This window comes from Heloderma suspectum, chromosome 2, assembly GCF_057233095.1.
Source record: "Heloderma suspectum isolate Gila_16-S chromosome 2, 16-S_ref, whole genome shotgun sequence".
NCBI classification, from domain to species: domain Eukaryota; kingdom Metazoa; phylum Chordata; class Lepidosauria; order Squamata; family Helodermatidae; genus Heloderma; species Heloderma suspectum.
The window spans coordinates 204,866,035-204,891,362 of record NC_139459.1 but is presented as its reverse complement, the minus strand read 5'-3'; the positions used below and the strand labels follow the sequence as shown (position 1 = coordinate 204,891,362).

The window sequence follows — 25,328 nt, the reverse complement described above, 5'->3', positions numbered from 1 at the left end:
TGCAACGCATCCAAAGATTTAAAACAACACAACAACCTTAGGGTGAAACACATAGCAGTTTTAAGAGTTGTAGGGTCGCCCTCTAAGTGCCCTTACTGCATTCAGTCCAAATGTACCATTTGTCTCTAGGATCAAACTTGGGGGTGGGGAGTTCTGGAAGTTTGAAGCAGAAACTGGATATGCATGGTGCTGATTGGCCAGTCCTCATTGTCCACCTGAAGCATGGGGCAACAGGGAGAAGACAGGTAGCAGAGCCAGTATTCTGCTCACTGATAGGCGTATCTGTCGCTTCAGTTGCAAAGTTAGGCTTGCTCTATCAGCTGCAGGACGTACTTCAAATCTCTCTTTTTCCCTAACAGATGTCTTCATCCCAGCTTTCACATCTCTACTACCTTATAAGTAAAGTCTGGATAATATACATATATCCTTAAATACCCGTGTAGATGTGTCTAGGAACCCTAGCCCAATCAGGGATCCTAGACATATGTACATGGGTATTTCAAGATGAGGGTTTGTTAGCCAAACTTTATGCATTTGCTGAGGGAAGCACTGGTGCAGTGAGAGAAATCACGTTTGCTGCATAAACTGTGCAGCTGCACTATAACTATGCAGAACATATACACGGGAAATCTTCCTTTTCTCCTAGTGGGGACAGTGGTTATCCATAGATTAAAATATCATCCTTTGCTTCTTAAAGCCTCATTCTTTGGCTTCTGCCAGTGATAGGATTTGGGCCCTTCAGAGGTTGTCGTTGTTCAGTCGTTAAGTCATGTCCAACTCTTCGTGACCCCATGGACCATAGCACGCCAGGCCTTCCTGTCCTCCGCTCTCTCCCAGAGTGTGCTCAAGTTCATATTCATTGCATCCGTGATGCTATCTAGCCATCTCATCCTCTGTCGTCCCCTTCTCCTTTTGCCTTCAGTCTTTCCCAGCATCAGGGTCTTTTCCAGTGAGTTTTCTCTTCGCATTAGGTGGCCAACATATTTCAGCTTCAGCTTCAGTATCTGTCCTTCCAATGAGCAGTCAGGGTTGATTTCCTTTAGGATGGACTGATTTGACCTCCTTGCAGTCCAGGGGACTCGTAAGAGTCTTCTCCAGCACCACAGTTCGAAAGCATCCATTCTTCGGCGCTCAGCCTTCCTTATAGTCCAGCTCTCACAGCCATACGTTACTACTGGGAAAACCATAGCTTTGATTATACAGACCTTTGTCAGCAGGGTGATGTCTCTGCTTCTTACTATGCTGTCTAGGTTTGCCATAGCTTTCCTCCCAAGGAGCAAGCGTCTTTTAATTTCATGGCTACAGTCACCGTCTGCAGTGATCTTGGAGCCCAAGAAAGTAAAATCTGTCACTGCTTCCATTTCTTCCCCCGCCAGGAAGTGATGGGGTCAGATGCCATGATCTTTGTTTTTTTAATGTTGAGTTTCAAACCAGCTTTTGCACTCTCCACTTTCACCCTCAACAAGAGGCTCTTTAGATCCTCTTCGCTTTCTGCCATTAAGGTGGTATCGTCTGTGTATCTGAGGTTGTTGATAATTCTCCCAGCAATCTTAATTCTGACCTTTGATCCATCAACCCGGCGTTTCTCATGATGTACTCTGCATATAAGTTAAATAAGCAGGGTGACAATATACAGCCTTGTTGTACTCCTTTTCCAATTTTGAACCAATCGGTTGTTCCATGTCTGGTTCTTACTGTTGCTTCTTGACCCTCGTGCAGGTTTCTCAGGAGACAGGTAAGGTGGTCTGGTACTCCCATCTCTTTAAGAATTTGCCACAGTTTGTTGTAATCCACATAATCAAAGGCTTTAGTGTAGTCAATGAAGCAGACATAGACGTTTTTCTGGAATTCTCTTGCTTTCTCCATGATCCAGCGAATGTTGGCGATTTGATCTCTAGTTCCTCTGCCTCTTCGAAACCCAGCTTGTACTTCTGGTAGTTCTCGGTTCCCATACTGCTGAAGCCTAGCTTGTAGGATTTTGAGCATAACCTTGCTGGCATGTGAAATGAGCACAATTGTACGGTAGTATGAACACTTCTGTGATGCCCTACTATTGAGTCTGAAGGATGGGGCAAGGCTACTGCCATTCTCTGCATTATGAAACCTGTTAAACTAAAGGATGTGAGACTACATTACTGTTGGTGTGAATGCCCTAGTGAGCATAGCCAGTGGTAAAGGATGGTGAGGTCAGGGTGGAAACTGAGCCAATAGAGCCCCAGAACAGTTCTGATTCTGAGGAGGAACAGCAATCCGTGGGAGAGGAGCTCGCTCATCTCTCACAGGCACAGCAGCTGGCAGAGATTCCTTTTGCCAGCATTCCTGGGATAGATAGTGACCCTGGCAGTGAGAGAGCGCTGGGGGGGGCTTGCTGGACGCTCAGCGCAGTCGCAGGGAGCGACGACAGATGGAGGACGCAGAAAGGAGGCGTAGCGCTCGTTTGGCGCACAAACAACGAGGACCCAAGGGAAAGTGGGAGGATCTCTCCCTAGCCCATAAGTTCATAAGTCTTCCCATGATTCTCCTTCAAACGGGGACCAACTGCCTTACCTGGCGCTTAGGCTTCTCTGCTATCTTTCCCCAGTGCTGTTCCTTGCTTTGTCGCTAGTGATTAGTATTCTGAAAGAGTCATAAAGTAATAAAGGAATAAAGTCTCAGAAAGAATTCCTCATCATCTGTGTCCTGAGTTGGCTATTGGTGGGGACTGTAAGAGGCAGCTAGGGCGCTCCTGACAGCTTGGTCCCCGTTCCTCTTTTTCTCTCTCTGCTCCTACTGCCTCTGGAGGCTGCCATGGACTCGGCGGTACAAGCTCTCGCGCAAGAGAACCAGGCTCTTCGTGATCAAGTGGCTCAACTGACGACTGCCATACAGAGTCCGCAAGCTGCAGTTCACCCCCCACCACCTCCGATTCCCCCCTGCCGCAAGTGTCCGCTGGCTCTGCCAGAGAAGTTTTCTGATGAGAAAGGACTTTTTCATATTTTCTGGGCCCAATCGGAGCTGTACATGCGCCTCCGACCTGAGGATTTCCTGACAGAACAGGTTCGTGTGGGCTTCATCATTAACCTACTTTCAGGCGTGGCAGCTAAATGAGCTTCGGGACTTCTTCTCGCTAATGAACCCCTGCTCGGGGACTATCACGGTTTCATGACAGCGATGGCCAGTTTTTTTGGTGACCCCCTGCACACGCAGACAGCCTCTCAGGAGATTCGCCACCTCAGGCAGGGCAAGGACTCAGTTTCCAGCTACGCGATAGCTTTTCGCTTGCTGATGCAGGATTTACAGTGGAATGATGCCATGCTGGTGGCTCAGTTTTTGGACCGTTTGAACGACGAGATCTTGGATGAGTTGGCACACACGCCCAGCCCACATACTTTGGAGGACCTCATCCAGACCTGCCTCCAGATAGATAGTCGGCTGGAGGGGTGCCGGCAGACCCGGCGGAGCGCCAGGGGCCGAGATTTCCCTCTTCCCATTCCTCCACGTTTCCTGTCCCCTCCCCCACCCCACCCCCTGTGGTGGGGGTGGAGACCCCGATGCAGCTGGGAGCTACCCGAGGCCTGCCGCCGCCTGAGAAACTAGAGCAGTGGCGCGTGGAGCACCGATGCTTTCGGTGTGGAAAGCTGGGATGTTTCGCCAAAACCTGCCACGCTAGACCTGCAGCCCCACTGCCTCCTCCTCCTCTCCTTCTTCCTCCTCGTCCCCAGGCCTGACTAGGCTGCCCCCCAAACCTGTTGGGGGTCTCCAGTGTGGGGGTTGGTTCCCCACCAGGTGGGTGCCTTCTGCACCCCCCCACCCTCCCATCTGCTATTGCATGTTCACCTCCGCTTCTACCAGTGGGGTGGGGTGGAGGCCCTAGCTTTAGTGGACTCTGGGGCTACGACCAGTTTCATGGATGAAACGTTCTTTCTCTTCCACAAGATTCCTACCCTGCCTCTTCCTGCCCCCTTGGCAGTGGAGACCATCGATGGGAGCCCTCTTTATTCGGGCACAGTGACCCAGATTACAGCTCCGCTCATTCTGCGCGCCCAGTCCCACGTTGATCAGATTCAGTTTCACTTGGCCAAGGTTCCTCAATACCCAATCGTGCTGGGTGTTTCCTGGCTCTCTAAGCATAATCCTCAGGTTTCTTGGGGGCTTCAGCAAGTGGAGTTTGCGTCTCCCTACTGCCGGGAGCATTGCTTCCCAACTGAGGCGCCAGTCCCAGCCCAGGCCTTAACCCTTTCCTCCCCCTCCTCGTCTGCTTCTGGCAGTTCTTCACCTACCGTCATCCTCCCAGAGAAGTATGTGGCTTTTCGGGATGTTTTCGACAAGAAGGAGGCCGACCAGCTCCCCCCACACCGCCCTTTTGACTGTGCCATTAACTTCATTCCTGGGGTGACCATCCCTGCTGGCCGGCTGTATTCGATGTCGGAGCCGGAACTTCGAGCTCTGCGCGAGTTTTTGGACACAAACCTCAGCCGTGGCTTCATTTGCCCTTCCTCCTTCCCCGCCTGCGCCCCTCCCATGTTTGTGCACAAAAAAACCGGGAGAACTCTGCCCGGTGCACAATTTCAGAGCATTGAATCCAGTCTCGATCCCCGACAAGTACCCCCTCCTCCTCATACCGAAGATGCTGGAGCGCCTGGGGCGAGCCAAGATTTTCACAAAATTGGACCTGCGTGGCGCCTACAATCTGATTCGCATCCGGGAGGGGGATGAGTGGATGACCTGTTTCGGCACCCGGTACAGAGCATATGAATACCTAGTGATGCTGTTTGGGCTTGCCTGCGCCCCCCCCCCCCACGTTTTCACATTTTATGAATGCCATCTTCCGGGACTATTTGGACACTTTCCTCATTGTGTATCTCAATGATTTACTTATATGTTCTGAGGACCCCCACGCCCATCAGCACCATGTCTCTGCCGTCCTCCAGCGCCTCCACGAGCACCATCTGTATGCCAAACTGGAGAAATGTGCATTTGACCTAACCTCTTTGGACTACCTTGGCTAAATTATCTCAGCTGATGGTATCAGGATGGATCCTGGAAAGGTCCAGGCTGTCCTCTCCTGGCAGGTTCCATCCACAAAGAAGGACTTGCAACATTTTCTGGGGTTTGCTAATTTTTCCAGAAAGTTCCTGCCCAGCTTTGCTTGGCTGACATCTCCTCTCACGGACCTCCTTAAGGGCAGGAAATCTCCTTTTCATTGGACGGCATCTTCCCAACAGGCTTTTGAGGAACTTAAGAAGCTTTTTAGTTCTGAGCTGATCCTGTTACATCCCGACCCAAGGAAGCCTTTTGTAGTGCAAACTGATGCCTCTGACTTTGCGGTGGGGGCGGTGCTTTTTCAGCGGGTTGCAACCCTGCGCCTACCACTCCAGGAAGTTGAACATGTCTGAGAGGAATTATACCATCTGGGAGAAGGAACTGTTGGCCATCAAGTCCACTTTGGAGACCTGGCGTCATCTTCTGGAGGGGGCACAGCACCCAGTCAAAGTTAGAACCGACCATCGCAACCTGGAACATCTTCAGACAGCCCGTGCCTTAAACCAGAGGCAGATTAGGTGGTCGCTTTTTTCCCCCTGGTTCCACCTTAAGATTTGCCATGTGAAGGCCTCTGACAACCTACAAGCAGATGCTCTTTCTCGTAAGCCGGACCTCCAGCCAGGGGGTGAGGGAAATCCCCCCCCATTCTCCCCCCCTCCCAGAGCCTAGTGGCAGCTGCAGTGCCTCACTCTTGGGAGAAACTTATTCACTCTGAGAAGGCTCAGGATGCTTTTGTCCGCACAAAAGTGGAGGAATTGGGGCTAGCCTCTGCCCCCCCACTCTACCCCCTTCTCTTTGCGAGGTGGCCTGCTTTACCATTCCGGCCAGGTCTATGTGCCTTCTAGACCCCTCAACGAGAAGGTCCTCCATCAGTGCCACAACTCCCCCACCGCTGGGCATTTTGGCTTCGCCAAGACCCTGCACGGAGTGACGCGGGATTTTTGGTGGCGTTGTGTGTGTTGGGACGTCAAGACCTATGTCACCTCCTGCTCAACCTGCCAGTGGGCGAAGGGACCCCTCAGGCAAGCCCACAGGATTGCTTCACCCCCTGTCTACCCACTCAGGACCTTGGAAACTGCTCTCCCTTGACTTCATCACTGACTTGCCTCGCTCACACGGTAAGACCACTATTCTGGTGGTGGTGGATTTGTTTTCTAAGATGGCCCATTTCATCCCCTGCTCTGGGTTGTCCACAGCCAGGGAGACAGCGCAACTTTTTCTGGCGCATGTTTTCCAGCTCCACGGATGGCCCGAGGGTCTCATTTTGGATAGGGGGGCCCAACTCACTGCCCATTTCTGGAGGAAGCTACTTGGGCTTCTCCATGTGATGCTCCATCTTTCCTCCGCCAACCATCCACAGACAGATGGTCAGATCGAGCGCACCAGTGCGACTCTGGAGCAATATTTGCGCTGTTATGTCAATTGCCAGAAAGATGACTGGTTTTCCTTGCTGCCTCTCGCAGAATTTGCTTATAACAATGCCTGCCATGCTTCCACCCACCAAACTCCATTTTTTGCCAATTTTGGTTACCATCCCAAGGCTTTCCCATCCACCCTAGCTCCTTCTTCGGTGCCATTGGCTCATGACTTTTTAGAGGAGTTGCAAGTGGTACACCACCTCTTACGGGACTCCCTCAAGCAAGCCAAGACAGCGTACAAAGCCTCTGCGGACCGGCAGCGCCAACTGGGTCTGTCTCTGCAACTGGGGGACTGGGTTTGTTTATCCACCCAATACCTCCCCTCTCACTTGCCTGCAAGGAAGCTCGCGCCTCGCCGCACGGGGCCTTTCCAGATTAGAGCCCAGATTTTACCTGGCTCCCCCCCCCCATGAAGATCCATCCTGTTTTTCATCGGTCCTTGCTGTCAGTCTGACATCAATCCCTGTGTCAAGGGCTCCTTGGAGGGCTCTCAGTCTAATCCAGTAGCCAAGTCCAGACACAGACAAAGGGATTCTTTTCAAAGCTTTATTCTTCTATTACAACTTAACAGCTCTACAGGTAGCAACTAGATCTGAGCAGCACAGTACCTATGCCCTAAGTTAGAACAGTTGGTCCCCGTCTGAAGGGCAATTACTGGCAGACCCCTGAATATAAGGACTAGGGAGAATCCCTCCCCTTTTCCCTTGGATCCTCTGGGTGCAACCGTTCTTTGAGCGCGAACCATTTGGCGCCGCTCTCTACATCAGGAAAAACCTTCCTGACTGTTAGAGCAATACGACAATGGAACCAATTCCCGAGGGAAGTGGTGGGCTCTCCCACACTGGAGGCATTCAAGACAAGGCTGGACAGCCATCTGTCAGGGATGCTCTGACTTGGATTCCTGCATTGAGCAGGGGGGTGGACTCGATGGCCTTGTAGGCCCCTTCCAACCCTACTATTCTATGATTCTATGATTCGCCCCTGGTTTCTGGTGACCCTCATTGCTCGGCCGGCTTCCCCCCACCACCAGTGCTGGTGGAGCGAGAGGAGGAGTTTGAGGTCATGGAGATTCTGGACTCCCGCCTTTCTCGCAGCCGCCTGCAATATCTGGTGGATTGGAAGGGGTACGGGCCAGATGAGTGATCCTGGGAACCCATGGAAAATGTGCATGCTCCGTTGCTGCTGAGGTGCTTCCACCAGCTGTACCCCCACAAACCAGGGGCCCCAGGGGAGGAGCACAAGGGGGGGGCCTCATGGGAGCGGGGATGATGTCAGGGTGGAAACTGAGCCAATAGAGCCCCAGAGCAATTCTGATTCTGAGAAGGAACAGAAATCCGTGGGAGAGGAGCTCGCTCATCTCTCACAAGCACAGCAGCTGGCAGAGATTCCACCTGCCAGCATTCCTGGGACAGATAGTGACCCTGGCGGTGAGAGAGTGCTGGAGGGGGGCTTGCTGGATGCTCAGCGCAGACGCAGGGAGCGACGACAGATGGAGGACGCAGAAAGGAGGCATAGCGCTTGATTGGCACGCAAACAACGGTCGCGTCCTGAGGACCCAAGGGAAAGAGGGAGGATCTCTCCCTAGCCCATAAGTTCAGGGTCTTCCCATGATTATCCTTCAAACGGGGACCAACTGCCTTACCTGGAGCTTAGGCTACTCTGCTATCTTTCCCCAGTGCTGTTCCTTGCTTTGTCGCTAGTGATTAGTATTCTGAAAGAGTCATAAAGTAATAAAGGAGTAAAGTCTCGGAAAGAATTCCTCGTCGTCTGTGTCCTGAGTTGGCTATTGGTGGGGACTGCAAGAGGCAGCTAGGGCGCTCCTGACAGGTGAGAGTTGTAGGCCAAAACATTTGGAGGGCCACAAGTTGCCTGTTGCTGCTGTCAGAAGATGGCTTAAGAACGCAATCTTAACACACCTTTACTAGTAAGTCCCACAACACAGTGGCACGTACTCCAAAGTGCCACTGCGCATCTACCCAATTCAGAAATGTTTGGGAGCCAATTGGGCTCCAAGAGTCCTTTTGGTACAATAACTAAGATACACACATTTTTAAAAACATAATCTCCAAGCACAGCCAAGAAGCAGATACACTAGTTCTCACTGAACTGTGAGAACTAGTGAAGTGGCTAAGAGACTGGGCTGTAAACCAGGAGAGCCACGCTACAAATCTCCACTCGGCCATAAACTCACTAGGTGGCCTTAGGCAAGCCACTGCCATGCAGCCTCAGCTCTTGTTATCCCGTAACTGCAAAATGTGGATAACAAGAAAACAGGAGAACCAACGCTAAATTGTGGTCTTCCCTGCTTGACTCTAAAGCCACATTTCATACAGGACACAGGCCATGGGGAAGCCTTTATCCATCTAAGCCAGCCTTCTCCAAGTCCAAATGTTTGGGAATCCCATCAGCTCCTGTCAGCATGGGCAATGGTCAGGTATGATGGGATTTGTTGCCCAAAACATCTGGAGGGCACCAGGTCAGGGAAGGCTGGTATTTCCATGCATGCCCAGTCACATTGAAATGCACCTACCATGTGCGCCAAGTTGGCCCATTTATGCATTAACGTTAGCACACTAGCAATTGATCACCTGGGCAGCTGCACCACAAAAGGGCCAGCACATGGGGTATCTCCTTCCAGATGGCACACATCCTTTCTAAATCAGGGCTAATGCTTGTGACAAGGCACTGTTTTAGTTGGAGTGGAGAAAGATCGTGCGGACTTGCTACAATGACCAGGTTTCACGATCAGGGAAGGAAAATATGCCACTGTAGCTTATTTTCTTGTCTTGGACATGCCGGTCACGCACCTTGTAATTACCATAACTACCCTCTGGGGCACAATTTGTTGTGTCATCCAAAGCCGGAAAGGATGGAAGGTGGGTGGGTTTACAAACCACTCCAGAACCCATGGCTTGTTCTACGGTTGTGTGGTCGTTCGTAACCTGTCGGGTTCGGATGACACAACAAACTGCACCTGGCAAGGATAATTATGGGAATTACGCAGCCTGACCAGGGCAGGAAAATGAGCTACAATGGCTTGTTTTCCATCTCCAGTCATGTGAACCCAGCCAGTGTTTCCTCTATTTACTACAGGGATCGGGATTAAAGCTTTTGCCAGGATTTATTCTGACTCTGAGGAAGAGCATCAGCGTGAAACACGCAAGACTGAGTACTCCAAATAAATAGTTAATAGCACCAGCAAGCCCTCCCTGCCCCCAACTCCGTTATGAATAGCCAATAGAAGTCTTCCTTAACCTGGTGCTGGCTGGGAATGATGGGAGTTGCAGTCCAACACAGCTGCAGGGTCTCAGGTTGGGGAAGGCTGAAATACAGAAGCATTTCTAGGCAAGGATGCAACCCACCTCTCCAAAACTTGAACTCACCAGGGCCTCCCTGCTTAGATGGTTTGAGCTAAGCTGACTGGCTATTCAAGCAATTTGTTTCCTTTACTCAGTCTTCATAGTCATTAGTGGGAGTTTCAAATTTCTATACAAGGGGATGGATCCAACACCACACAACAGGACCTCCCCTGGCAGAGTGGACTTCCCCATCTTCTCCTCCCCTCTCTAGCCCCCCATGTATACCCCAAATTTGCCTCAGAGGGTCCCCCAACCCTCTGGAGGAGAAATCCATTCTGCTAGTGGTTTCTGTTCTGCTAATAGAAGGCCAGCATTGGACCCAACTCATTAACATTATCCCCACCCCCACTCCCCAAGAGGCAGCAACCCTTTATTTATTTATTACATTTCTTACTGCCCAATAGCCAAACCTTTTTTTTTTTTATACGATACACATTTGCTCCCAATAGATTTGTAAATATGAGCAGGTCTATGAACTGGTATGGGAGATTTTACCAAACAGCTACAAAGGAAGTACATGCTGGGTTGTATCGAAGCTGCACAGTCCATCCAAATCAGCAGTTGTGGGTTTGTTGGGTGAGAATGGCAAGAGAAAAACCAACCCCCAAATCACTGCTCTTTCACCCACTTCCACATGGACTTGAGGTTTGCTCGCCACATTATTGTGGGCTGCGGAGCTTTTAAATGTGGTGTCTCACTCAGAGTTCTGAAAATTCTATCTGGAGGTTCACATCTACTGAAAAGCATCTCATAGAGACTGAACATCCTATCCTTTCAGTCTCTCGAAGACTGTTTGCTTCTTCCAAACAAACATTACTCCCAGCATAAAGCCATGTCATGGGGCTACTTCTTGATTGACCGTCTGGAATCTTCAGCCAGTGTGGAATGCAGCTGCCTGCCTCTTGCCTGGGCAAGTGGCAGAGGTTCTGCTAGAACACCAGCACGCCCACATTTGCATCAGATACCTATTGTTTTCTGGAAGCACTGTAAGGGTCAGATTTAATATATGAAGGCCAAAACTCCTAGGAGTCCAAAAGGGTCTGCCTCCACTCCTAAGACATTCCCACTGAAATGTTATAGGATTGCCAGAAAGCACACTCTTTGCTATGCCATTTACAAGCTCTATTTCAACAGCAAAGGGAACTCTCTTCCCCAAGAGACATGCCATCACCCAAGGCTATAGGTCTTTCTAAACCATGACATGTTGTATTTCATCTTGGCTGGTGTTTGGGGGCTGGGGCAGTGTCTTTTAGCATGCACGCAGTTACACCTGCCCCAAGCTCTTAAAGAAAGGGGTGAAACAAGGCTGTAGACAGTGACTCAATTTAAGGATTGTGTCAAAAATGCTAGGCTTTCATCTCCAAATGAACTGGAATGCACCATCAAATGAAATGCACCATCAACCAAAAGGAAGTTTTTTTTCTCCCTTTTGTTACATTTATTCTTTGGGTGCTGCCAAGAAAGCTGTTGGACAACCAAGAAAGAAATATCATGCAAACACCTCTATGTCTTCACTTAAGTGCCAATAGATCCAGAAATGAATGGCCATCATAAATCTAAGACAGGCTAGAATGCTATTCCAAGTATCCATGGGGGAGGAGATCCAAAGTTTGCCTCTTTGAAGGCAAAAGCATCACAGTGGTTTGGGCTTTGACCAGTGTTTCAGCACCCAGGGAGAGGAGAAGCACAGACCTCTAAAGTTGCATCAACTGTGGCAAATCTATCAAGGCAGAGGGATGGGTGGAGAAGGATCTTTAACCAAATTTCCACTGTTCAAGTGAGATCACATTCAGCGAAGCCTCAGTCCGGAATCGCCCATGCTCCATGTTAAAAATGATTTCCACAGAACCAGTGTACACATTGCTCTCTATTGCACAGGTAAAAAAGAAGAGAAGTCAGTCTCTGCCCCATGGGACTTAGAAGTCTAAAGCGTGATAGAGGCAAAAGGGAAGAAGGTATGGATCAAAGCAGTGTGGGGAGATAGAAATGGGTATTGCTTAGTAATATGGTGGCAGGAGAAAAGATATGGGTAAGTAATGGGTAAGATATGAGGGAGGGGGGGCTCATAGATCAGTGGCAGAGCATGTGGCTTGCCTGCATGAGGTTCACGGCTTCACAGCTCCACTTAAATAACTTCAACCAGCAGGTCTGGAAGGATCCCTGGCTGAGACTATGAAGGGCTGCTGCCAGTCAAGGCAGACAATGCTGGGCTAGACGGACTTTCAAAAGATCCAACCCTGTATGAGACAACTTCATAGGTACAGTTGTTACTGGATATCTGGAGAGAGGACCAGTTAGCCACAGGGGATATGGAAGCTTAATGATTTTCCTTCCGCTTGCAGCTTTTTCAGATTTTATTATCTAACATGAAGGTGCCAAATATTTTTTTAAAAAATTAAACCCTGGCCGATAGTAATTACTCATTTTCTTACCTGGCTTTATTTTGTCTAATTTGGGAAGCATTTCGCTTGTGATAAGGAACAAAAATTCCTCTAATGCAGTCTTCCCCAACCTAGTGACCTCCACATGTGTTGGACTGCAACTCCCACCATCCCCAGCCAGCATAGCTAATGTCAGTCATAAATCCAAGGCAGGCCAGGCTGCAGTCCAACACATCTGGAGGGCACTCAGTTGGGGAAAGCTGCTCTAATGAATCCTTAGCAACGCAAATACACTACAAGTCCACCATGCAGCAATATAGCAACCTAAGTCCATACAACTTATGGTCTTCGCAATCTAAGTCCATAACCCATTGTCCATTCACTGAGCCCTCCAATTATCCCAAATGTTTTTGCATGCCTCCTAATGCAGCAATTTGGGTAAATGAAGGTGTCCTCCTAATTGGTTTGCTTAAATAGCAGTTATCTTGGAACAAGATGTTAATTAAAATTAAATAAAAGGCCTGGTGAATCTCATTTTAGGAGGAGGGTGGTAGCCTTACTTAACAGCCCTGAGAAACAGAATGGGGCATCCTAATGAGGATTTGAGAACTCTGGTCCTTGAATATTTAAAATAAAAGAGCACTGGAAGAAAATAAGAACTGATAATGAATTAATACAGACAAGACATGCAACTGCTGGTGCTTGAATTTTAAAACCACTAAGGAGATCAAATGAGGTACAGGAGAGAGAATTCTGGGCTTTTATTTTTGGTTCAAGCGTTGTTTTAGCCATAGATTCACAGGGTGGCCTTGGTCAAGTCACACACATCCCCTTCTCAGCTTCCCATCTGAAAAATAGGAGCAATAGTGACTCCACCTCATAAGACAGCTGCAAGCTCAAGAAAAACAGAGGATGTGAAGCACTTTGTATATTGAGTTAGTGTGGTACAGGAGACAGTGGTGGACCTGAAGCAGGGGAGATATTAAACCCCTGCTCAGCCATGAATCTCAGTTGGGTAAGTCGCTAATTCTCAGACTAATATATATAGTAAGGCTGGAGTGAGACTAAAATTGCATAATCCCATAAATATCACACTGAGCTCCTTGGAACAAAAATGGAACTCAAATCTGATAAGGAATACAACCAAGACTACAATAAAAGTAAGCACTGGTGGAAGGATATTGAATGCCTCTGGATAACAGTGGAAATATCTGAAGGCATTTTAAACAAAAGAGCTAGTCTATCCAAATTTAATGGCTGTTTAAAACACACACACAGTTTGCGATACCCATTTGATTGCAATTCCCTCTTTTCTCCAGTAGTACAATATTTGTGCAAAATTTCCTGGTGTGTGATGTTTTAAATCCAACTTTCTGGGTTGAAGAACTGCGTAGTTTTAGGCACTGAGTAGCACAGTTTAATTATAAACATTTTAGCTAACCAGTCTGGTGCTAAGCCAACCTGTTTCTGGGGAAACACTAGTTTTGAAGTCTTCTTTCCAGTCAGCTGCCATTTAAGTGAGCCAATTATCTTAGCCTTTTGACTTAGATGTGCCTGACCTAACCTGAATGTAGTTTCACTGATTCTTTTGAAATATCAGACTCATGCACATATGCATTCACTCCCATCTTCATTTGGCAATGGCTCTGAAACGGAGCCTCTGATCTTGCCAACATCAAAAGCCTGGTTTGTAAGATAAGGTAATATTTGAAGTTTGCTCAGCAGTATTCCCCTGCGTCCAAAGTAAATCCATAAATAAGATATAACCAAATAATAAGAAAGCCCCCTTTCGTCTCTCTCTCTCCCCCGTTCCCTCCAATCAAGACATGGAAATTTTAATTTGCCTGATGCTTTTGTGGCCAACACCAAAAAGGAGAGATTAAACAAAAAACACAGTATTGATCCTTGGGGTTAAATCTAAATTCAGAAGAGGAGTGTGTGCATTTTCTTTCTGGGAAGGCCACCTGGGGGCTGCCATGAAAACACAGTCCAGGTCATACTGGCTTCAGACGTCTGCAGGTTCAGCCCCTCAGTTTGTACCCCACCAAAGACATTGTGCTGCACGGAACCACTCCCTTTGTGTGTGTGTGCTGCATGCACAGTTTGGCAACTACATACTCTAGGAGAGCGCCATGATGTCATGGCCCTGCATCAAAGGTGGCAAATCCACCACAGCAGCAGCTGATTTCACTCTTCTGCCGATCTCCGCCCGCCACCCCCAAAGCCTTGAGAGAAAACACACACTTTTTCCCTCCCCCTGTTTTGCTCAAGTTTCTCTTTCCTACACCCATGGCAGGGAAGGAAATTCAAACACAAAAACTTGGCGCACGTGCTGGTGTTACTGCAACTAGCAACAGCTGTTGAAGTCTATCAGCAAGCTCTGCTTTTAAGAGTTTGTAGCACTATTTAGCCATAGAACTCCAAAAAGAGGGGTGTATCCCATTCACACACACACACCTCTGCTCCTCAATAGTTGGAGAGTGCTTCTTTCCTGACCACACTACAGGAAATTCAAACCTTTCTAAGGGCTTCAAAGGGGGGATTGGGGAGTTTGGAATCACTTTGCAGCAGGAACCAATTCAATGTCTGAGTTTTGGTAGGTTGCTCTCTAAAACCATAGAGCCAATCCGGGTCCTATCGACAGCTACGCCGCCCCCACACACCCCACCCCATATCTTGAAGCTCCCAGCAGTTTAATCAGGCAAGCTTCCCCTGCTCCTCACAGCCTGTACCGGCTATTGTTATGGCAGGAAAAAACAGCCAGCCTCCTTTCATGCAGGGCTTTATGGGGAGCTCCTATTCACTTGTTCAAGTAAATTTCAAAGCGGCCTGCTACCCTCTTATCCCCTCTAAGCTCCCCTAGACTAACAATAGGCTGAAAGCGATTCAGTTAAGCCTTTCATCCACCATGCACTTTATTTCTCACTCAGTGCTCTCATCTGTAGAAGGCCCTACAATTGGCATCACTGTGAAGAGAGGGTATAATCCCAGCCCTGCACGTCCCAAGTGACCCAACATTGGTCCAGAAAAGACTAACCCAATGAATGCTCTGTTGACACATGAGCACATACGAGCCACCACAGCCAGCCAGCAAGGAGAAATAAAATAGTGCTGCATTTAAAAAAAAAAATAATGATGATGCCAACGTTGTTCAATAAGAGAGGGGAAGGGCAGGAATGCGCTCTTCCATGGTACAATTTTTAAACAAACAAACCATATGTACATTTTCCAGAGGGTAGCAGGGTTAATCTATCGCAGCAAAAACAACCAAGAGTCTTGTGGCACAATAAAGGCTAACAAATTTATTTTGGCATAAGCTTTCGTGGACTATAGTCCACTTCATCAGATGCACAGAGTATTCTTTTTTAAAGGATATATTTTAATCATTGATTGTTGCCATCCTCCACCCCAAAAGGATTACAGCAATGAAGATGTGTTTCCATCATCAGATTTCAAGACTACCATTAGTACACTAACAGCACAATCCTCCTAGGCAAGTTTACCCAGAAGCCAGTCTTACTGTTTTCAACTGGATTTATTCCCAGGTAAGTTTAAGTATTAGAAGCAGAATTACGCATCTAAAATTAAGGCTTTGAGGTGTGTGTAGGGGTTTGGAGAGGGAACCCCAAGTTATACCAAACTGATCAGCACTTAAAAGTGTCCTTTCTGCTGCAGAAAGTTTTTTTTAGAAAACAACGCTGACCTCACAGCACCCTGGGATACTTAGGGTGCAATCCTATGGCTGCTAGACAGTGGCTAGACAGCCACAGGATTGGTCGATTTCTGGGAACTGACCTCGGAGCCCACACTCCGAGGGCTCCGGAGGTCAGAGGGTGGGCTCCGAGGTCAGTTCCCATTGAACCACCTCCCCACCCCCTCGTAGGTGGCGTGAATCGTCTTTGCACTCCGGGCTCATAAGAGCAGCACAGAGCGGGATGGGGAGTTCGTAAGTGCTGGTACAACACTTCCTATGTGTCATCTGGCCTCCTCACCCCGCGCTCCAATGTCCCACGGCTAGACAGCTGAAACTGGCTGTCTAGCCGCGAATGCAGGGCAGCTGGAGCATGGATGAGAGGATCCCCTCCGTGCTCCTCCAGTCGTGCATTGGATAGGTGGTCACCCCTGCGTTCAGAGGTGGCTGCCTATCCCCATAGGATAGCTCCCTCCAGCAATAAAGCTCAGCCTCTTCCTAGCAGGAGGAAGCGGGGTGCGACTTGACACAAGAAAGGGGCATGCAGAGAAAAGAATTGACAATGCGTGTCTAAATTGCCATAGGTTACATAGATGTTTGGCCAAGGTACATGAAAATTGTTCTTTTCTTTATCCAGAGAAGACCAGGATTTTGCATGACAGCTCCTTCCTCCCATTCTTCTAACAGGGACTCTCAAAAAATACTTGTAATTGTATTCCACAGACACCCTCCTGCCCCTGCCCCACCACCTTACAGAAGGAACTCATCTAGGTCTGGCACAAGGAGACTATTGGCTCTTCAAGTCAATCACGTTCATAAGTTCGGCAGTAACCTCAGAGGGCGCTTCCTAGAGGAAGCAATTTCTTTTTATGGCTGTTAATTAGATAATAGCACACCTAGCTTTAAAAGCAAGGTCTGAGGCAAGATTGTGGATATGGTGACAAGGTTATGGATACATTCCACGGGTTAGAGGCTGGCCTGCTAGTTCTGCTGGGAGAACAAGCTTGTTCATGCAAGGCTGGATGAGAATTCCTGTAAAGTTATGGAAATAGGGGAGCCAAATCATACACCAACAGCAAACTCCGCTGCACTCCAACCATGCCCTAGGTCATTTCACTTTATATAGTGGTTAGAGTCCACCAGAAGTATGACTGGATAATCAGCATTTTAATTAGTGTCATAGCAGAAATACTCAAGTACATTTCTTTTAATACCAACTTAAAAAAAAATCATCTGAGGGCAATACTTACACACTACTGTCCGTCATTGACATGGAATCATCTGTCAGAGCATCACTGGATATTTCACTATCATTTGCACTAGTGGCAGGAGCAAAGACATAGCCGGAGTTCACATGGTAAGGGTTAACCGGATCATTTCTCTTGAACGATCTACAGAAGAACAAAAAGTGAGAAGTCCAGTTATTCTTCGAACTCAAGAAGCAGACACATGAAAAGCGCAAAGAGCAATCCGATAGTTAGACAATTATACACAAGGCAAACTACAGGATTAGCACTCCCTGTCCCTGGAAATAAGCCCCATCAGTTTCAAGGGAGCTCTTGGAAGTAATGTGTGTCTAGGATGAATCATAACATTCATTTTCCATCCATTGCTGTAGACACAAAGCATTCACACAGTTTCGCTAGTAGGTTTGCCTCTTTTACCTTAAAGTCACAGACTATTGTACAGTTTTAGAACGACCGATTCATACAGCCCCGTTTTACTCATCACACCAAGATTTATCATATTGTTTTATCCCATCCTTCCTCCAAGGAGTTCAAAGCAGCACAAATCACCTCCCTACTCCCATTTTATTCGCACAACCTGTGAGGTAGGTAAGGCTGAAAGTGACTGGCCTCAGGTCACCCAATGAGCTTTGTTCCCGAGTGGCGACTTGAACCTGGGTCTCCCTGGCCTTATGTTCACAAGCTTGTCTTCCACATGGATCTCACTATGTAAAGGATGACAAAGGCCTTGATATGGCGGGGAGAAAGCTGCCTTGCAAAGCCATTCCAAGACCAATATCATTATGGTTTTTGCCACGCAACCCTCTACATGTCTATTCAAAAGTGTCCTCATTGAGCTCAATGGTGCTCACTCCTAGTTAAGTGGGTAGAAGACAGCAGTCTTGCTATTCTAAGTATGGTACATGAACATCTGTCATGTTAATTAATACAAGTCAACTGTTTGGCAGCCTGGTACATGTTAGAGAAGCTTGGTTTAGGGATATAAATGCCATTACTTCATTGTGCTCCACACAATGTCATTGTGCTCCACACAAGTTGACAGATGATGGCAGTCCAACCCATCTTTGCAAGGTAGGGTAGCATATACCTAAAGCATCCTTAACAGGGTTTCCCTGTCCAAGGAAGAAAAAAAACCTACCAATTACCTAGCCTGTTTGTTCCACTACCTTACATTTCCAGTTAGGTTGGGATTCCCACCCCCACACCCAATACTTAACCTACCTTCCCACAGTTTAAATCAGCTTTCCCCAACCTGGTGCTCTTTGGATGTTTTGGACATCAACTCCCATCAGCCCCAGCAATGGTCAAGAATGCTGGAAGTCATAGTCCAAAACATCTGGAGCACACCAGGTTGGGGAAGGCTGGTTTAAACTTTCCTATGTGCATATTCTTATTGCTTCTTCATCCACACTACAGGGAAATGAAAAAGGCAAGACTTTGGACAAATGAGCTAGGCAGTTAAGATCATGAGTTGATTGCCCAGAAAATGAATCTCAGTCATGTACTAACTGAGTGCCCTCAAGGGCATAGTGCTCGCTCGCTCTCACCCTCCAATTTGCAATACAGGAATAGTTATACTGGCCTACTTTACAGGGCTGTTGAAAAGACTAGTGTGAAGTGCTTTGGAAAATTGGTGTGTACTAATTATTAAGTGCCCACAAGATTTTAGTGTAACTTCCAGGTCTGGATTTAAGAGGCTCTAAAATCATAGGAGAAGTGATGGTAGTGTCAGCAACTCCCACAGAAGGTCTATTTCTTGATAGGCATCAAATATCAGAGGATGCAGCAGACAGGATATGTGGAGATCAATCTTTTCTCAGCCAAATAAAAGGGGCAGGGCAAAAGAAAGAGCAAATTTCAGTCTTGCATATCCACTAAGTTGGCCCATTAAAAGGGGTCATTGCCATCTATTCCTCCATTATTGTGTAGGACCAGCTTCGCAGCAGCCCCCTGAACAATACAGGGAATGCAAGAGGGATAGAGGTCATGTCTGTATCTTATATTCTGTATTTACACCCTAAACACAACAGACTTTTAAGACTAATTTCAGGATGGAGTATGGTTTACAAGTGTTTGCAGGACTGTGATAACTACTTGTAGCTGAAGATTTCAGAACATCTTGTTTATAGCCACCACCATCTTCAAATACACAAACCCCAAATGCCTGGAATCCAAACTAAGTTCACCAGATGTTCCTTATTTTAATCAATCACCCCATATTCCAGATGCCTGCTCCACAGAATAGGGAAAAAAGGACACCCCTTATTTCAAACATACACCACTTCCATCACATTCCACAGAAGAGACATCACAAAAGGCCAGACCACATCCCTCATTCTGAAGAAATTCAGTTTGGCAACCCTGATCAACCCAGGCTCTCTTCTTGAGTGCTGTTCAATTTTAAGAGAGTCACTTGCTTAAAATTAGAGTCACTTGCAAGCAGCTTGGGAGGTGGAAGGCAGTGGGGTGGGGGAAGGGTCTTTAAGGACAAAACAGGAGAGAATCCTAAAAAAAATCCCCCAAGCCACTTTCAGAGAGGCAAAGCTTGATTTAAGTGAGCAGCCGGTAATCTTAATGAAAAGCAGCACTTCCCCAACCACTAGTATTCTAGTCCCTTTGTCTCCATTTGCCCTGGTTACCCACTTTCGACCTCTTCAGTAGTCTTTACTCAGTTCTCTCACAAACGAGTCCTCCCCCCCCCACCTCTCTTCACTCCCTGCTGCGTTGCATTCCTCTGTTTCGCTGGCAAGAGGGAAAACATGAGCTCTTGCAAAGGCTTAAGCAAAGAAAGAAGGTAGGGAGGATGGGGGGGAGAAGAGAGAGAGAGACAGAGATGGGAGACAGACAGACAGCCCTCTTCAAGTTATGATGGCAAACAGCGTGAGTGAAGTTCTAGGCCTCTGTCTCAAGCTGACCTTTGCAGGAGGCCGAGCTGCGAGAGAGTCAGGTATTTAAGCACAGCTGGGATCACATTCTTTTCCAAAGCACACAAAGATATTGCAGTCAGAAGATCAAGACATTCAAAAGGGGGGGGGGGGAGAATGAAAGAAAGAAAGAATTGGAGATAGCAAAGAGTCACAGAAGAAGTCAGATCAGCCCCACATGTTTCCAACTGAAAGTTACTCTACCAGGAAAGGGAGGGGGAGTTCCAAATATTGTACCTTAAAAAAGCCACCTCTCCTGATAAAGCATCTACGTTTATAAAGTTCCAGTGACATTCTTCACAACACTGTTAGATTTTAGTTTTAAAAGGAAGTGGGGGTGGATAGGGAAGGTTGAAGTATTTCCTTTTTATTGCTCTCCTTGAAACCATTTCATGTCCTGCTTTAACGAAACCCAGGCCCATTAGAGCTTGTTGTTGTAAAGTATCTGGCTTCAAGATGCTCACCATCTGTTCAGAACCAACCGTGCTCTTTAAGTGGATCCTACCAGTCTCACTTTTAAAGTGCAGGCCATGCTACAACCTCCATCATGCCAAGACAAGAACAACCATTAGTTATGTTTACTATTCATCCTTATGGGAGGGTTAAGGGTAGCTGTAGGAAGTCCCTTCAGAGAGTTCATCTTCTTAAGCTAGGATGAACTTCAAAAGTACTGCTCCAAAGTTCAATGCATTTATAACCACCTCAAACTAGTCTACAGAAACACAAACACAAGAAACTGCTGAGGCATTTAGCTGGCAAAATAACTTTTGAGAACTTGGACCAAATGGGTGGAGACGAATATTTGCCTACAATCATATAATTAAATAATAGATTTCTTTTTTTAAACAATAATAATCCAAGTTTGCTCTCTTAAAAACAGATCTGTGCAGAAAATCCCTACATACATTAAGTAAACCAATTAGAAATGTTTTCATAGTTACTTTAAAAAAAAGAAGATCTTGACCACACTACAACCTTAATTGTAACCAGATGCTATCAAGTTGCCTTCAAGGAGTTTTGATTTCTGTGTGAAGCAGCAGTCTTTAACGTACATTTCTGCATGTATGCACTCTCAAAGACAACCACCACCTTAAGACTCTACTGGAAAATGTTTTCAACTGTCAGGTAGCCATTGCTCTCCAGCTTCAAGGAGGATGCCTAGTATTTCTCAAACGATTACCTCTTATCTTTTTAAAATTACACTTAGTATGTCACTCCATGTTCTATGTTAAAGAGTGGATCTGTATCACAGAGGAAGCACACAGAACTAATCTTTTCAAGGGTGTCTTTTGTGGTGGCCCTGCAAGAAACAGCACAGCTTAGGGATGTCCTTCAGGGTTTTTTTCCTCAGTTAGCTTCCAGCTTCACAAAAAGCCTCAGACCTTGGTTTTCAACTACAGTAATGGAGTCTACAGCAGCATTCCCCAACCTGATGCCCTCCAGAAGTTTTGGACTTCAACTCCCATCAGCCCAAGGCAGCATGGCCAATGGTCAGGAAACTTAAGAAGTTGTCATCCAAAAGATCTAGAGAACACCAGGTTGGGGAGGGCTGGTCTTCAGGGAGACGTTGCAAAACAGCCAATGAAGTGTTGCTTCACTGTCACTGGGGGCTTGGGGGATGACAAGATGTCATTCCATGACTGATACACAGGTTTGCAGGTCGCAAATCTGAAAACCCAAAGCAGCCCATCCTGTCTATGGTATATTAAAGAACCTGTGGAATACTTTAACTCCGTCTTCCCCAACTTGGTGCCTCCTGATGTGTTAGACTACAGCTCATATCATCCCCAGCTAAATGTAGTCCAACACATCTGGAGGGCACCAGGTTGGGGAAGGCTGCTGTAACTAGAAACTGCTAAATCACACACCCTTACTAGTTGAGGAAGTTTCATTTGAAACTACAGCATCTATCTGGTGCATTCTTTTGGTCAGGAACATTGATGGCCATTTTATGTTGTCAATATTTATAACTTCCGTGTGCAGGAAATATGTGGCTTGCCTCACACTGCTCTCCAAAGAGGTGAGAAGGTATTACGTGTGTGCGTGCACACCTGTCCATTAATTCTTCCCTCCTCCTAGTAGTGGCATTTCACTTTGACACCTGAAGCCAGCGTGATTCCAGCCACTTCACACTAAATAAGCTCCTATCAACAAAATCTTTGGAGTCAGTAGAGGGGCATTTGCTAAAGACAGCTTATTCAGTGGCAAAACCAGCTTCACTGAAGTTACAACAGAACTTAAAAGGGAGCAAAGAGTCTGTCTTATTGGCTTTTATGATATAAGATTACACCATAAGGGGGCAGTTTTGTGCATGTGAACTTGTGCATGATATATTCCGAATCCCATGTAAACAAACTTTTCAATTCCACTTTAGGTAGCTCAATATAATAAAAGTGAAACAGCATCAAGATCCTCATGCCAGAGAAGTAAGTAATACATACACTTGTAGTCCTGTGAGAGAGGGAAAGACATCTGAACCGAGCTTGAAGTATTTGTCTTGCTTTAGGAGCTCCCAAACATACACAAATATATCTTATAACACATACTAGATTGGGGGTGGGGTGGGGTGGGGGGAAGAGTGTGTTTGCCAATCCTAACTTTAAATTATAGTTGATGCCTAGGAGCATAAAAAAATAGATAAAAACTGTTAGCTTCCACAGTTCTCTGTAACTTGACATGCCAGACCAGCCTTTCCCAACCTGGTGCCCTCCAAATGTTGTTGGACTACAACTCCCATCATCCTTGACCACTGGGCATGCTGGCTGGAGCTGATGAGAGTTGTAGCCTAAAATATCTGGAGAATGCCAGTTGGGTAAAGCAGCACTGGACAAACCTCTACACCTGAAGAAAAAACAGTTGTGTTACCTACAAGTCCGGGAGTATGTAGACTCATTCAGACACCAGCCAAGGAGAAAGCATTCACATATCAACCTCTAGTACCAGAAGCAGGTAGACAGGGCATGTAACAGCAACTCTTCCACAGATGGAAAAAAATACTGAACTTTAATATTTTTGAGAGCAGAGAAGAAGCAAAGTCTGATGGCCTCTAGCTTGAGGAAATGGTTTCTCACCTAGTTCCCTTGGGCAACATATAAATACGAAATCCTCATCTAAAAATTGCTACTACTATTCTGTGCAGCGCTTCTAACTGGCAAACTGCTTGAGAGTCTTTACTGAGGTTCCACCTACCATGACCTTTTGAGGTATTTCATAGCAGAAGAACTGAGTCCGGAAAATCTACTGGCTCGCCCACATCCACACAGTGAGCCCACGGCAGCGGTGGAACTGGAACTCGATGTCAAGACCAACTCTCTTCTCACTGACCCACAAGAGACACGGTGAGGGGAGCGCCCAAGCAAAAAGCAACTTCTTGCCTCTTTGGAGAACAGTGCAAGCCAAGCCACGTATCTGCTTCACATGGAAGTCACAATTAAATGGCCATCAATACCTAAAAAGCATAAAATGGCCACCAATACATTCCTGTCCAAAAGCATCTAAGGATGAGAGCTTGCAGGTTCAAATGAAATTTCCTCAGCCACAGAAAGTTTTCTACTTTGGAAACACCAAAGCAGAAGAACATCAAAACCCATGCCTTCTGACACTCCAGAGCCAACAGAAGTTTAAAGTGCCAATGCCTTCCACAATTTTTTTCTCAATCTGGAGAGGGGTGTGTGGGGGCGGGGAGAGAGACAGACAGACAGACCCCATTATTTTAAGTTCTGGATAACAGCAAATATAGATGGCAGACTTATGCAGCTGGTATAGGTCACAACTCTTGAGGCCCCACAAGGAACGCTATTTGTTAGGGCTTCAAACACTTTTCTTTACTGGCTAAAGGTACTGAGGTAATAACAGAGGCTTTGCCAAGCATCCTCTGCCACAGAGTTGAAATAAACAGGTAACACACACTGATGTCATTTACAAAAGCAACAACTGGAAGAAGCTCCTTACATATTTGGAGCCCCTCCAGATTTACACTGGTGTGAGTGAAAGCCGAATTAGAACCAGCTGTCTTTCCAGTCCTATCACTGGAAAAGACCATAAATGCTGCTGCTTTTCTAAAGGGCAACCAAGAAACACAACAGATGCAATTCAAGAACCCTCCTCTTAGAGGCAGGCCATAGTTGAAACAAGCTGAAAACAGAAGAGATGCCTGAAGTCCTTTGATGTCCATGAATCACAGAAACACTCACAAAAATTCCTGTAAACCAGATGTCAAATACTTACCAGATTGAGAAAGAAACTTCCAAAGCAAGACAGAATACACACAACAGAAGGAGAGAGCAGGTCCTTCTGCTCTATAGATCCTTGTTCAACCAATTCCCATTTATGAAGGGGAAAAGGAGGGGGAGAAAGAGAATAAAGTGTCAGAAGATTATACCACTCGACATGATTGAGAGAGAGAGAGAATGAGAATATGATGATGTTGGCATTTTGTGAGGACCTACTCTTGCCCACTTTCATCAGGCTACACAACCAAAGGAAGGGGGCGCATCATTCTCTTGGGGATACCAAGGACAATGCTGAATCAGAAGCAGAGCAGCCTTCAAATCGAGTTTGAATTCCACTCATGGGAAAGGGCTGTTGCTCAGTGGCAGAGTACATGCTTTGCATGCAAAAGGTCCCAGGTGCACCCCTCGGTGTGTCCAGGTAGGGCTAGCAAAGACCTCTGTCTGAACCCCTAGACAGCCACTGCCAGTCAAGAATAGATGATAATGAACTCAATGGACCAATGGTCTTACTTGGGACAAGGCAGCTTCCTACAGACTCGGAACTCACACATCCTGACCACACAGGTAGAATACTGCCCCTACTAATATTCAGTACCTGAAACTATCTTGTTGGCTAAGCATATTTTCTTAGGCTTAAAGACATGGTACCAAGCTAATAAAAGATATTCCCTAAGAAAGTGTGTGTGTGTGTGTGTGTATATATACACACACACACACCCGTAATCTAGATATATTGTCTCCTTGTAAGTCACTAGGTTCAGTCACACAGGTCACTGCAATAATAATATGGACTGTCTTGTTCCATCATCACATAATTGCTTCCTATTTTCTACATATAATCCACATATTTCAACACTAGCTGGGGATGAAGCTGGCAAACTAGTATTTCATTACTCATTCACATGCCTAGATGGTGCTCTTCCCAGTTCCTCTTAATGTGGTTTAAAGTGGTAACAATTAACGCATGTCTCAAAGAACAAGAGTTGCTTTGAAGTTCTTTTTTGATGTCTAAGAGAGCTTTAGGAACTGGTGGGTCTTAAGAACCACAATATAC

General features: G+C 46.7%; 1 protein-coding gene across 5 annotated transcripts in view; it reads right to left on the bottom strand.

The window, feature by feature from the left end:
- Positions 1–25,328, bottom strand: part of AXIN2 (axin 2) — a 57,034-nt gene that overhangs the window by 24,549 nt on the left and 7,157 nt on the right. For all 5 annotated transcript variants that reach the window (XM_084837495.1, XM_084837492.1, XM_084837493.1 and 2 more), the window contains exon 3: positions 17,122–17,262. In XM_084837495.1, the coding sequence (XP_084693621.1) occupies positions 17,122–17,262 (141 nt within the window). The remainder of the gene's footprint in view (positions 1–17,121; positions 17,263–25,328) is intronic.